The 14,058-nt window shown below is 46.4% G+C and overlaps 1 protein-coding gene across 1 annotated transcript; it reads left to right on the plus strand.

Annotated features, from left to right (window-relative positions):
* Nucleotides 1–4,816: 4,816 nt before the first annotated feature.
* LOC308074779 (phospholipid-transporting ATPase ABCA3-like) lies at nucleotides 4,817–12,264 on the plus strand (the record flags this gene model as incomplete). The annotated part of the gene is given in 4 exon segments (XM_080414287.1): nucleotides 4,817–9,997; nucleotides 9,999–10,025; nucleotides 11,567–11,644; nucleotides 11,743–12,264. Coding segments are annotated over 4 exon segments (5,808 nt in total).
* Between the last annotated feature and the right edge of the window lie 1,794 nt (nucleotides 12,265–14,058).

The following is a 14,058-nucleotide window of genomic DNA, read 5'->3' on the forward strand; positions in this document are numbered from 1 at the left end:
ATGTACGTTATGCTCTGTTGTAGCCTACAAAAAAACAGATCTACAAGCTAACACCGCGTCGCTCAGGGACGCGTTGCTAGCTTGTAGATCTGCTCTGAGCATATCCACACTGTGGACGAGCTGAGATGGTGACGTCACCGAGAACGGTGCGTTCCAACTACCGTACTCCCGTCCTCACGTCCTCGCAAGTTTATACTCCCGAGGCGAACTTGCAAGTTTGAACTTCCAAGGACGCAAGTTTCTTCCTGGTGTGCGCGCACAGGTCTTTACCTGCCTGTGCCTTCCGGTGTAACTGAAACCACTTCCATATGCTACTGAGATTTCTTGTATGCATACATGTGAAATTATTGTATACATAATAGTTAAATGATCCATACTATTGTAATGATTTACATATACTATCAAAATTACGTATATACATCACTGATATTACTTGTATGAATACATGTGAAATGATCTGTACATGCTTTTAAAATTGTGTATATATACACTATTGAAATAATTTATACATACTACTTAGATCACTTGTATGAATACATGTGAAACTCTTTTATACATTATACTGAACTCACTTATACATAACACTGACATTATGTGTATATTTATTATTGAATTTATTTATACATACTACTGAAATTACTCGTATGAATACATGTGAAAGGCCTGCACATGCATCTAAAGTTTTCATTTTAGTTTGTAATAATATTCAAGAAATTCAGTTGTAAAGTGTTCAGCAATATACATGCAGCCTTTTCACATGTGCATGTGTGAGTGTTTCAGATATAAATGTATAAAAGTTTAACTAATGTATTAAAAGCATTTCGTATGCATGTGTATATGACACAGAAGTATATATGTATGTGTATGTGTTTCTTATATGTATGCGTAAGTATTCAGATGAGTATGTATAAAGTTTCATATATGAACGTGCATAGATTTACAAAGTATGTATGTATGTGAGAGTGTTTCAGTAGTGAGTGTGCAAGTGTTTCAATATTGAACGTATAGCATTTCAGTAGGATATGTAAGAGTGTCTCATCAGCGCGTGTGAAAGTGTTTCAAAATTAAATGTAAAAGCATTTCAGTAGTAAGTATAAGACTGTCTCGTTAGTGTGTGTGAAAGTGTTTCATTATTTTTGGCCTAAACGGCCCCTCATACATGCTTCCCATTGCAACGGTTGAGTTTGTTGCCTTCAGAGAACTAGTCAGCAAAATAGCAGAGTGTGTGTGTGTGTGTGTGTGTGTGTGTGTGTGTGTGTGTGTGTGTGTGTGTGTGTGTGTGTGTGTGTGTGTGATGTGAAAGAAAATATTTCTAAAGAAGAAGAAACAAATACACGTTTTTATGTATAGCCTATCAAAATCATTTGGAAATAATATATATATATTTATTTTATACATTTTTTCTTCTTTTTTTTTTAAAGTAAAGTAAAGTAACTAGTTACTAGTTACTTTTTTAGTAACTAGTAAAGTAACTAGTTACGTTTTCGGAGCAGTAACTAATAACTATAACTAGTTACTTTTTAAAAGTAACTTGCCCAACACTGGTACTAATTGAAGACAGGATATTGCTTTTTTGCAGAGGCCATAATAGATGGACTTACAATAATCTAAACGAGAGGAAATAAAAGCGTGAATTACCTTTTCTAGATCTGCAGGTGACAGGAAACGTTTGACTCTAGCTATATTCCTTAGCTGGAAGTAGCATGTTTGAATCGTTTGTGTTACTTGGGGAATAAAAGCGAGGCCAGCGTCGAAGAGCTCACCCAAGTTACGGGCCACCCTCCTTCACGTTTGGGGCTTAGGACCACTCTGTGTGTGTGTGTGTGTGTGTGTGTGTGTGTGTGTGTGTGTGTGTGTGTGTGTGTGTGTGTGTGTGTGTGTGTGTGTGTGTGTGTGTGTGTGTGTGTGTGTGTGTGTGTGTGTGCGTGTGTGTGTGTGTGTGTGTGTGTGCGTGTGTGTTAGAAAAAGATGGTTATAGCCAGGGTATATAATTGTCAGGTTTAGGGGTTGGAATATTTGAGTACTTGACTGCTGTATGTATATTCAAATCTACATTCTACAAGCTCACAACAGGCGTTGTGAGCTTGCAGATCTGCTAGTTTCACCATATTTATCTATGGAACTGAGTCAAACTAAATGTTATGCAACTCATACCAGTCCTAACCCATGCCCATTTAGCCCATACATAGCCCATATGGAACCCAGACATGGGTGACCAGTTCTAACCCATGCCCACTTAGCCCATATATAGCCCATATGGAACCCATGTGATACCAGTTCTAACCCATGCCCACTTATGTATGCATCGCCCATATGACACCCAGATATTGGTGACCAGTTCTAACCCATGCCCATGTTGCCCACATATAGCCCATATGACACCCAGACATGGGTGACCAGTTCTAACCCATGCCCACTTATCCCATATTTGCCCTTATGGGACCCAGACATGGGTGACCAGTTCTAACCCATACCCACTTAGCCCACATATAGCCCATATGGGATCCAGACATGGGTGACCAGTTCTAACCCATGCCCACTTAGCCCATATATAGCCCATATGGAACCCATGTGATACCAGTTCTAACCCATGCCCACTTAGCCCGTACATAGCCCATATGACACCCAGACAAGGGTGACCAGTTCTAACCCATGCCCACTTAGCCCATATATAGCCCATATGGAACCCATGTGATACCAGTTCTAACCCATGCCCACTTAGCCCGTACATAGCCCATATGACACCCAGACAAGGGTGACCAGTTCTAACCCATGCCCACTTAGCCAATATTAGCCCTTATGGGACCCAGATATGGGTGACCAGTTCTAACCCATGCCCACTTAGCCCACGTAAAGCCCATATGGGACCCAGACATGGGTGACCAGTTCTAACCCATGCCCACATATAGCCCATATGGGACCCAGACATGGGTGACCAGTTCTAACCCATGCCCACTTAGCCCACACATAACCCTTATGGGACCCAGCCATGGGTGGCCAGTTCTAACCCATGCCCACTTAGCCCTTATATAACCCATATAGACCCCACCAAACTTGCCCAGTTGAAGCCCACGCCCACTTAGCCCATATAGAACCTACATGGAACCCACTACAATTGCCCAGTTCAAGCCCATGCCCACTTGGTACCCATGTAGCCCACATGTGCCCCATATGGGGCCCACGTGGACATGTTGGCTGGGATTGCTTATTTCTAACCTATAATGTTTTCAGATACATATTTTAGTGCGCTGATTAAGTTTAAAATGAACAATACACCGTCTGGACGTCATCTTGAATGAGATTCAAAACGGAGTAGTAGTTTAAAATTAATGAACAATACACCGTCTGGACGTCATCTTGATTGAGATTCAAAACAGAGTAGTTCTGTAACTAAAATCAGGTGTGTAGGAGGAACGTGAACTATGGGAAACAGGTAAATGAAATCAAGATTAATATATATTCATAAGAGTCTATCTATGTCATCACGCAGTATGTTTGCATTCACAGGAAGGAATTAAGATTGGCCTTTTAGAGACTTTTGATTTACAAATACACATACATTGGTGGTGAAGCAAACAGGGAGATGATTTGCAAAAAATGTAAATAAAAATCCCATCACAAATCTTCGCTGTCGGATGGAAACCTTTTATTTCCAAAACTGTTACTTTTCAGGAAATATATCGAGGAACCTCTGTTGGATCCAATATCATTATTTGGTCATAAGCTCTTAATACTTTTCATTGGTTCAATATTCATAAAACACGCACGCACGCACGCACGCACGCACACACACACACACACACACACACACACACACACACACACACACACACACACACACACACACACACACACACACACACACACACACACACACACACACACACACCTAGGCCTCCCTATTTTGGGCATGGCATTGTTAGGGAAATGTTTTCAAATTGTAAAGAACATTCAGGGCATATTTGCCAGTATTAGCCATAGATGGATGGCACCTATATAAAGGGATGAATGACCCAGAGACCCAGTCGTCAGTCCCGACCTTTAGTGACCCAGTCGATCCCATACTTTCCCATATATGGAGATCCCCATAGATGGAGACAATCAACCTCCCCAAATCTGACATCATAGAATCTCCTAGACGGCTATACATGGAGATACTGTACCTGGCATACCTAGCTCTGACATCAGAGAACCCCTCCCGGAACTCCCTATATGGAGATAATGCATGACACTAGTGCTTTCATAGGGCAGTCATTTATGGCATAAACCTTGTATCTCTATATTTCAACGTTTTATGTGTTTCTTATGTATTTCTTTTTTTTCATTTTTTTACCCATAAATGAATGCCCTATTTCATCATACAAGAGTGGCACACAAAGGCACCAGAAATATACCAGAAATGTATTTATTTATGTATTGACTGTTTCTGAGACAACGTGTTGTTCTATTACAAAGTATATGGGCACTAAGCATTTTATTTTTCGCCATTCCTTCCCTATCGACAAACATTGTAATGACACACCCACAACCACAACTTCAATATGTTGTAGAATAGAAGCAATGTTAAGGCTATACCACATACCAACCACTGTGGTATAGCTTTAACATTGCTTCTATTCTACAACATTGAAGTTGTGGGTGTGTCAGCCCAAATATAGACTGATGTCACAATACTGACGTGGTCTGTGATGTCAGTCGGCTATGATTAAGAGCCAACATATTTTGATCGTACCGCCTTTAAAAGAGAACAGCAATTCCAGTAAGGACGCGGACCATGAGTCTAATGCTACAGTAATTCCAGTAAGGGCGGCAGACCATGAGTCTCACGCGACAGTTTGGATTACTGCTGTGGAAGAACTATCTGCGACAGAAACGTCGTATTCTGGTAACCTTGGTGGAAATAACCCTGCCTCTGCTGTTCTCATGCGTCCTCATTTATGTACGTCACAACGTACCCCCAGGGGAGAACAAGGAACACAAGGTCTATGAGAACTTCTCCGTCGACGCTCTGCCTCCCTTGCTGCTCCGGACGCAGGACGCTGCGCTCACCGAATCCTTCCAGCTGGCCTATGTGCCGGGCAGCTCCAGAGCGGTGCAGCAGGTAGCAGAGGATGTGCAGCAGAGCCTGCTTGTCGATATCACGAATGGCACAGGAAGGCCACACATCACCTCGGTGCGTGGATTTGACACGGAGCAGCAGTTTGAGGACTACGCGAGGGACGATCCTCAGTCAGGGAAGGTTCTCGCCGTGGTGGTATTTGAACATCCCTTCAGCCACGACGATGAACCGCTACCCCGGCAGGTGAGCTACCGCCTGCGTTTCCCCTACACCCCTCGTTCCCCATTCAGGAGGTGGCGGCCCCCGAGCGCCATTTTCCCAGTCCCAGATGATTTGAATTGGCACACCCATGGCCTGTTCACCCACTTCCAGGAGCCGGGACCCCGGGACTCAAGAAATGTGGGGGGTATTCCTGGTTATTATGACGAGGGCTTTCTAACGGTACAACATGCCGTGGACCGGGCCATCATGCGGTCCTACAACAGAACATTGGCAGACTCCCTGCTGAACCAGACCAGGGTGCTCCTGTCCCGCTTCCCGGACCCGGCGTACAGGGAAGACCATTTCATCAAGATCATTCAGGCCATGCTGCCACTGCTGCTGATGCTCAGCTTCACCTACACCTTGCTCGACATCTTGCGGGCCATGGTGCAGGAAAAGGAGAAGAAGCTCAAGGAGTACATGCAGATGATGGGTCTCAACAACTGGCTCCACTGGAGCGCCTGGTTCCTCACCTTCTTCCTCTTGCTCTCCATCTCCGTCTTCTTCGTCACTCTGCTCTTGTGCATTCCTGTGAGCCCTGAAGGAGCTGTGCTGAGCTACAGTGACCCCACACTGGTATTTGTCTTCCTGCTGGTCTTTGCTGTAGCTACCATCAACTTCAGCTTCATGATCAGTACTTTCTTTTCTCGAGCTGATGTGGCAGCAGCTGCAGGCGGCTTCATCTACTTCCTGAGCTACCTGCCTTACACGTTCCTGAGGCCACGCTATGAGCTACTCAGCCATGCCCAGAAGACATCTGCCTGCCTTATTTCCAACGTGGCCATGGCTATGGGAGCCCAGCTCTTAGGAATGTTTGAAGGCAAAGGCACAGGGATGCAGTGGTCCAACCTGTTTGACTCGGTGACGGTGGATGATGACTTGTCCCTGGCCCAGGTCCTCGGGCTGCTGCTGCTGGACGCCTTGCTATACGGCCTGGTGGCGTGGTACATGGAGGCCGTTTTCCCTGGTGAGTACGGAGTACCGCTACCATACTACTTCTTCATCCTGCCCTCCTACTGGCGCAGCAGTCCCTTCATGGCTTCGGTCAATGGGAACAGGGAAGAGGAGGATGCCGGGAACGCTGTGAACGGCAAGTTCATGGAGGAAGAACCGACAGGACTGGTTTCCGGGGTCAAGATCAAACATCTAACCAAGGAATTCAAAGTGGGCAACAAGACACAGCAGGCTGTACGGGACCTCACGGTTAATATGTTTGAGGGACAGATCACAGTATTGCTGGGTCACAACGGGGCTGGAAAGACAACCACGCTGTCCATGCTGACTGGTTTGTTCCCACCTACCAGCGGACGGGCTTACATCAACGGTTATGACATCTGTAACGATATGGCTCTGATCCGCAGCAGCCTGGGTCTCTGTCCTCAACATGATATCTTGTTTGATAACCTGACGGTCAGGGAGCACCTGCTCTTCTACGCACAGCTGAAAGGCTTCCCCAGAGACCAGATCTTTGCTGAAGTGGACCACACCATTTGTATCCTAAACCTGGAGGACAAACGTCATGTTCTCTCCAAGACCCTCTCTGGTGGCATGAAGAGAAAGCTGTCGATTGGTATTTCCCTAACCGGTAACTCCAAAGTGGTGATGCTGGACGAGCCCACGTCGGGCATGGACCCTTCGGCGCGCCGTGCCACCTGGGACCTGCTGCAGGGGGAGAAGCGCGGGCGAACCATCTTGCTCACCACGCACTTCATGGACGAGGCAGACCATCTGGGCGACCGCATTGCCATCATGACCGAAGGACAGCTGCAGTGCTGCGGCTCGCCCCTCTTCCTCAAGAACAAATATGGTGCTGGTTACCACATGGTCATTGTGAAGGATGCTCTTTGTAATGTGTCCGAGATCACCCGTCTGGTCCACAAGTATGTTCCCAACGCCACGCTGGAGAGCAACGTGGGTGCAGAACTTTCCTACATATTGCCTAAGGAGAGTGCAGACAGGTTTGAGTTGCTGTTCTCTGAGCTTGAGGTGAACAAGGAGAAGTTGGGCATCGCCAGCTATGGAGCTTCTGTAACCACCATGGAGGAAGTCTTCCTCAGAGTGGGGAAACTGGTGGATTCCAGTTTGGACATCCAGGCCATTCAGCTGCAACACGAGAAGCGCTCTCACCAGCAGATCACAGATGACGCCGGCAGCAACGGTGGAATGGCGGACCACAGCGACTTCACTGACAGCCAGATGCTCATCTCAGAGGACCTCTCCAACATGAAGCTCAACACAGGGCTCAGATTATACATGCAGCAGTTCTACGCCATGTTCCTGAAAAGAGCACTGTACAGCTTGAGGAACTGGAAGGTGATGGTGGCCCAGTTCCTGGTACCCCTTGTCTTAATGATAGCCGCCATTGTTATCCGCACCTCCCCCAGCAGCCAGCGGAGTGCTTCACACTGGCTGGATCTCAGGCACTACGGCCCCACCAGAGTCCCGGTGGTCCTGGGACCCAGAGATGGTTCCCTGGCAGCTATCCTGGCAACGGAATACGCCTACCACGTCAAAGCATCACAGGCACAGATCATCAACATCACTAACAACTTCAATGATTACATCCTGGCCCAGGCGAAGAAGGAGGGCAGGGCGTTCGACCAGCAGTATGTGGTTGGCGCTGCCTTCCATGGCAACAGCGGCAGTGGTGGCTTTGCAGAGGCCTCGGCGATAGCATACTTCAACAACGAGGGCTACCACACACCGGCTACAGCCCTCATGATGGTGGACAACGCACTGTTCAAATTTCTGGCAGGGCCTGATGCTTCTATCCAGACGGGGAATCACCCCATGCCACTCACACACTCCAAGATCGCCCAGAGCCAGCTCTCTGAGGACGGACAGACCGGCTTCCAGATCGCCATCAACATGATGTACGGCATGGCGTCCCTGTCCAGCACATTCGCCCTGCTGCTGGTCACAGAGCGCTCCATCAAGTCCAGACATGTCCAGCAGGTCAGCGGGCTCCATCTCTCTAACTTCTGGTTCTCCGCCCTACTGTGGGATCTTGTGAACTTCCTGCTGCCCTGCGTCCTCCTGCTGGGGGTGTTCCGGGCGTTTGCAGTCAAGGCCTTCGTGGAGGACAACCGCCTGGCGGACGTGTTACTGATGCTGCTGCTGTACGGCTGGGCCGTCATACCTCTCATGTACCTGCTCAGCTTCCTGTTCAACACGGCGGGCACTGCGTACGTACGCCTCACCATCTTCAACATCATATCGGGCAATGTCACCACTGTGACTGTTTCGATCTTAAAGGAGATCACCCCTGAGGTGGCTGATCTACTGGACAAGATGTTTATGATCTTCCCTAACTACTGCTTGGGCATGTCCTTCAGTCAGTTCTACCAGAATTACCAGTTAACCTCCTTTTGTACCTCCAACCTTGTGGACCAGAGAATGTGCGAGACTTACCGACTCACATACCAGGAGAACTACTTTTCAATGTCCGAGCCTGGGGTCGGCCGTTTCCTGGTGTCTTTCTCGGTGCAGGGCATAGTCTTCATCACATTGCTCTTTGTCATCGAACTGCAAATGGTCTGGACACTCCAATGTTTCCTTGGCTCCCTTCTTCGCTTCCTGGCCAGAAGGCTCACACAGCGACCGGTGACAGCCGATGCAGCGCTGCTTCCAGAGGACAGTGATGTGGCTGAGGAGAGGAGGAGGGTTCTAGAGTGCCAGCCTGCGGTGGAATCCGCGGCCGGTAGCCCCCTCATACTGCGGGAACTCAGCAAGGTGTATGGCAGCGTTGGGACTCTGCTGGCTGTGAACCGGTTATCTCTAGCTGTGGGCAAAGGAGAGTGTTTTGGTCTGCTGGGCTTCAACGGTGCAGGGAAGACCACCACCTTTAAGATGCTTACCGGGGACGAGAGCGTCACATCTGGGAACGCCTACATCGATGGATACAGCATCCTGAGTGATATTAAAAAAGTGCAGCGACGCATCGGCTACTGTCCCCAGTTTAATGCTCTTTTGGACCACATGACGGGAAGAGAGACTTTGCGTATGTACGCCAGGCTCCGGGGAATCCCAGATAAATATTTGTCTGGGTGTGCGGAGAAGGTCCTCAGGTCACTGCTGCTGGAGCCCCATGCAGACAAACTGGTCAGCACTTACAGCGGTGGCAACCAGAGGAAACTGAGCGTAGGCATTGCTTTGATTGGTGGACCTCCGGTCATCTTCCTGGACGAGCCGTCCACCGGCATGGACCCTGTGGCTAGAAGATGGCTGTGGGATGCCGTCACGCGCACACGACAGTCCGGCAAGGCCGTCGTCATCACAACACACAGTATGGAGGAGTGTGAAGCCCTGTGCACCAGGCTGGCTGTTATGGTCAAAGGTCAGTTGAAGTGTCTGGGCAGTCCCCAGCATCTCAAGAGCAGGTTTGGCAGCGGCTACACCCTGCTGGCAAAGGTGGTGCACGACGTAGAGGAGGTGGACCTGGAAGAGGACGAGAGCAACCTGCAGCGCTTCCAACGTTTCATTGAAAGCATCTTCCCGGGTAGTGTACTGAAGGATGAGCACCAGGGCATGGTGCACTACCACCTGACTGACAAGACCGTCACCTGGGCACAGGTGTTTGGGACAATGGAGGCGGCCAAAGAGAAGTACGGTGTTGGACACTACTGTGTGAGCCAAATCTCGCTGGAGCAAGTGTTCCTCAACTTTACCCAGTTCCAACAAACACTGCACAGAGGAGGGCAGGAGGGTATAAAGGAAAACATTTAATTACTATTAACATTATTTTACCATTCTATCTGTAACCGTTAAAGTCTAAGGGCAGTTCGGTTCAGAAACACTGTATTGATCACATGATGAGGTGATACTGAAAGGACGGCACGCACCTGGCTCCCCGCCCCCGTAAAACCATTTGTGCCTTTTATTCCGTTACTTGTTATCTGGGACAGTTTGGCTTAGTTTGATACGTTACCTATTAAGTCAACATATGTCTATAGGAAAATCAAGCCTCAACAGTCCCGAGAGAACCAAGAATAACACAGGGTGAAGTTCGCTGACAGGAAGTCAGGGCAAACAAATCTCAAACAATCGCATTGTTTATTTACCTTATAGGACACTTGTACTTACAGTACAGTAGGCTACATAATTATAATTTGTTTATCTTAAAAACAAACATGTATTAAGTTGTACCAAGTTCAAAGCATTTTGTTTATAACATTTTATAATTTTACTTTTATAAAAGGCATTCACGTTCAACATTAGAATTAAGCCTTTTGCGCAGCACACTATCATCTCCCAGAAATGTATTTATTGTCTCCGCCAGGCCGAAAGGCATGGCGAGAGAGTATGTTTTGCACCCTGTCCGTCCGTGTGTGTGTGTGTGTGTGTGTGTGTCCGTCCGTCCGTGACCAGCTAATCTCCCAATTCAGAACCTCTGCCCCAAATTTTTCACATGGACCTGTTGTAGCGCCACCAGTGTTTTTGCAAAACACAAGTTTTGACTGTACAGATTTTGTCCAAATGTCATGCAAATCTGTACACAGTATCTCTATAGTCATTAAACAAAACGGGGTTTTCAAATTTTTCATATTCCATCCTGATTGGCTAAGAATGGCTTCCAAAGTTTGAGTGCTCTGTTTTTAACAAAATGCCTCAAATCATGAACACAGCATGCAATTTCCGTGAAATCTTGCACATACATTCCCACTAGGCCGAGGAAGAAATGCCACTTCAAATTTTTCAAATCAGCCTCATGGTGGCACTATAACAGGCTGATTTGTGTATTTACCCGTAACTGCAAAGATCTGTGTATTTACCCGTAACTGCAACGATCTGTTCAAAACTTTGTATGTGCACTCCCTAGAGGCCAAGGAAAAACCTTTGCCCTGCATTTTTTACATCTGCCTTTTATAGCGCCACCAGGAGGCCGACTTATGTAAAACACATTTTTGGATATTACTCCTTCAGATTTTATCCAAATTTAACATAAATCCTTACACATGATCTCTATAGTCAAGAGATCACGACGGATCTGTTTGATTTTTCATTCCCTTTCGAATTGCAGCCTCCTGAAGGTGTATCTTTAGGGCAGTTTTGAAAGTGAGTAGGGTTTTACACTCCTTTACTCCTTTTGGTAGGGCATTCCACATTTTTGATGAATAGCATGAGAACGAGTTCATTCCCTTAGTTGAGCCAAATCATTCCTACCAGCAGAATTGGGTTCAGGCCTACCCGTATGCTGACCTTCTGTGTAAGGAGAGCAACTTGTCCAAGCTTTTATTTGTGTACCAGAAAGCAGCGATTCTCAGTATGATGTCAGAAGATGAAGTAGTGGAAACTGGAGAGAACCTAGTGGAGCTGTTCAGGCAGGTAGAGGGATTGAAACAGTGTGTGGTAGGCAAGTCTATATCTGCAGAGAAGTTTGCCATCAGGAAATCTAGAAGATACAACGCAACCAACCCTGTTAGACTTGTCATACCTGCACTGGAGATGATGTATTGTGGAATGGTTTCAACATAACTGGGAAGAGAGCAGATTGTACCAAAGCTCTCCTCACCACTGTAGAGAAAGCGGAGGAAATGCTGCGCAGTGACCCCAACCCATCAGAGTTCCATGCGGATGACAGTTGTTTGGTCCAGATGTTGAAAGGTCTTTGTCTCAAACACCTGGACAGACTCCCGCAGGCCGAGCTGTGTTTCACACAAGTACTGTCCAGTGAGCATCGAATCAGGTATGATCCTTACCTGGTTCCCTTTACTCTGTTTGAGTTGGGTTTACTCTGCAAACAGCGGGTAGACATCACCAAGCCTACTGCCTATATAGAGAAAGCCAAGAGGATATATAAACATTACTCCATGGAAGATAAGCTCCATTTCGGAATCCATGCTACACTCAACAGCCTCAACGAGTCTGAAATCAGCACCCTGGCAACCATTCAAGAACTCAATTCCATCGACATGAGAGGAATGCTTCCCAGAAACTCTGGATAATTTTTATGTGCCGGTTCTTCCTGTGTACTTTTTTTTTTACTATGTATTTTGGGCAAAACATGCTATTTTCAATAAGAGGACTGGTGATTCAACAGTGATTTCCTCTGTGATTAGCAACCATCAGGAAATCGATCATACTGGAGATAAATATTATGTGGTTCTTGAAAAATTTGTCAGAATGCTTAAAAATGCTGGCAGAAGCTACCTCCCAGTATTAAATAGTCCCTGGCAGTGAATATGTTAATTCACAAAAAAACACAAAAAGTTAAGAGGTTTCAGCCCCGACAGCCACTATTATGTACTGTAACCATGCAGGAGGAATAATGAGAAGAGATAATCTAGAGAATTAAATAACCAAAAAGCGGAAAAAAGTAACAAAATCCTCCCAAAAACGCATGCGTGCGCGTGTGTGTTCTCTGTGGGTCTGCGCCGCGGCGACGGGACGCACACGCGTGCGAGCATGTGTGTGTGTGTGTGTGTGTGTGTTGGAACTGTTGCAGGTACCAAGTACAAAGTCACTTTTCATCCCTGCTACACTGTCTGTGCACAGCACATAACCCAAACACTGCACATACGTTGGGCGAAATATTAAGTATGACTCAATATAAGTAATTAAAGCTGATAATTGGGTACTCTTGATTGGATGAAATTGGCAACCCACCTGAAAATATATATAAGAGCTTGAGAGATGGGGAGACCCCTGTTACGGAACGAACACTCTAGTGACAATTACTATCGGAGTATAAAGTTTTAACTTCTTACCAAAAAAAAACACTTTGTTTTTATATACCATTTGAATCATCATCTCCATATGCCCATTTATGGGCATATCAGGCATAAAAGGATCCCCCAGTATTTTTTTTTTAACCACTGGATCTTTAAAGACTGCATTCTGGTGCAGCCTATCTGCCAGTCGTATCATCTAGTATTGTGGCAGATCTATTTAATTTGGCCACCGACTCTCTTTTCAGATGAGGAGCCAGAGCAAAGAATCTAAAACAAAATTATTCAAGCAGACTGTGTCTGTATGCTATCAGTCTTGCCAATTAGCCCATATATGGGCATATCGGTTGTATTGGCGGTTCAGGACAACCACCAATCCAACCGTTTTCACACCAGGCAGGGCGTTCCCTGGGGTCCTCGGCGATACGCAGGCCGAGTTTGAAGTTGATCGTTTGAGCGGTTCTTGAAAGTTCACGGATGCATGCACGGCTTGCACATCAAGATTTCATCTCCATATATAGCCTACACATATGTGAGGTCAGAACTGTGACGTCACTGCTAACAAAATATGCCAATAAAAGAGAGAGCTTTCAAACATTCATTTCAGTTCGCAGAGTGGTTTCTCTTGACAAAATCATATGCGAGGATAGGCTTCAGTGGGAAAATATTGAGCTCCTTAATTACAGCAGTTCACAGTAGCAACTCAAATTGTGAAAACATGCAGATCTTTGCGAGGAACAAAGACAAGACCATTGCCCTGGAGGTTGAGCCAAGTGATACCATTGAGACTGTCAAGGCCAAAATCCAAGCAAAGACAGGCATTCGTTGTGCCAAGCAGAAGCTAACCTTTGCTAACAAGAAACTGGAAGATGGACGCACCCTGTCTTACTACAACATCACAGAAGGAGATGAGCTCTGCGTCTGTGTCAATTGTTGTAATTGTTCATTCATGTAGGAATGCAGGTCTTCGTCAAGACTGAAGGTTGAGCCAAGTGATAACAATTTATAATGTCAAGACCTAAATCCAAGACAAGGAAGGCATTCCCCCTGACCAGCAGGGAACATAATACG

Source organism: Gymnoscopelus braueri (assembly GCF_963280865.1).
Source record: "Gymnoscopelus braueri genome assembly, chromosome: 19".
Taxonomy (NCBI): Eukaryota; Metazoa; Chordata; class Actinopteri; order Myctophiformes; family Myctophidae; genus Gymnoscopelus; species Gymnoscopelus braueri.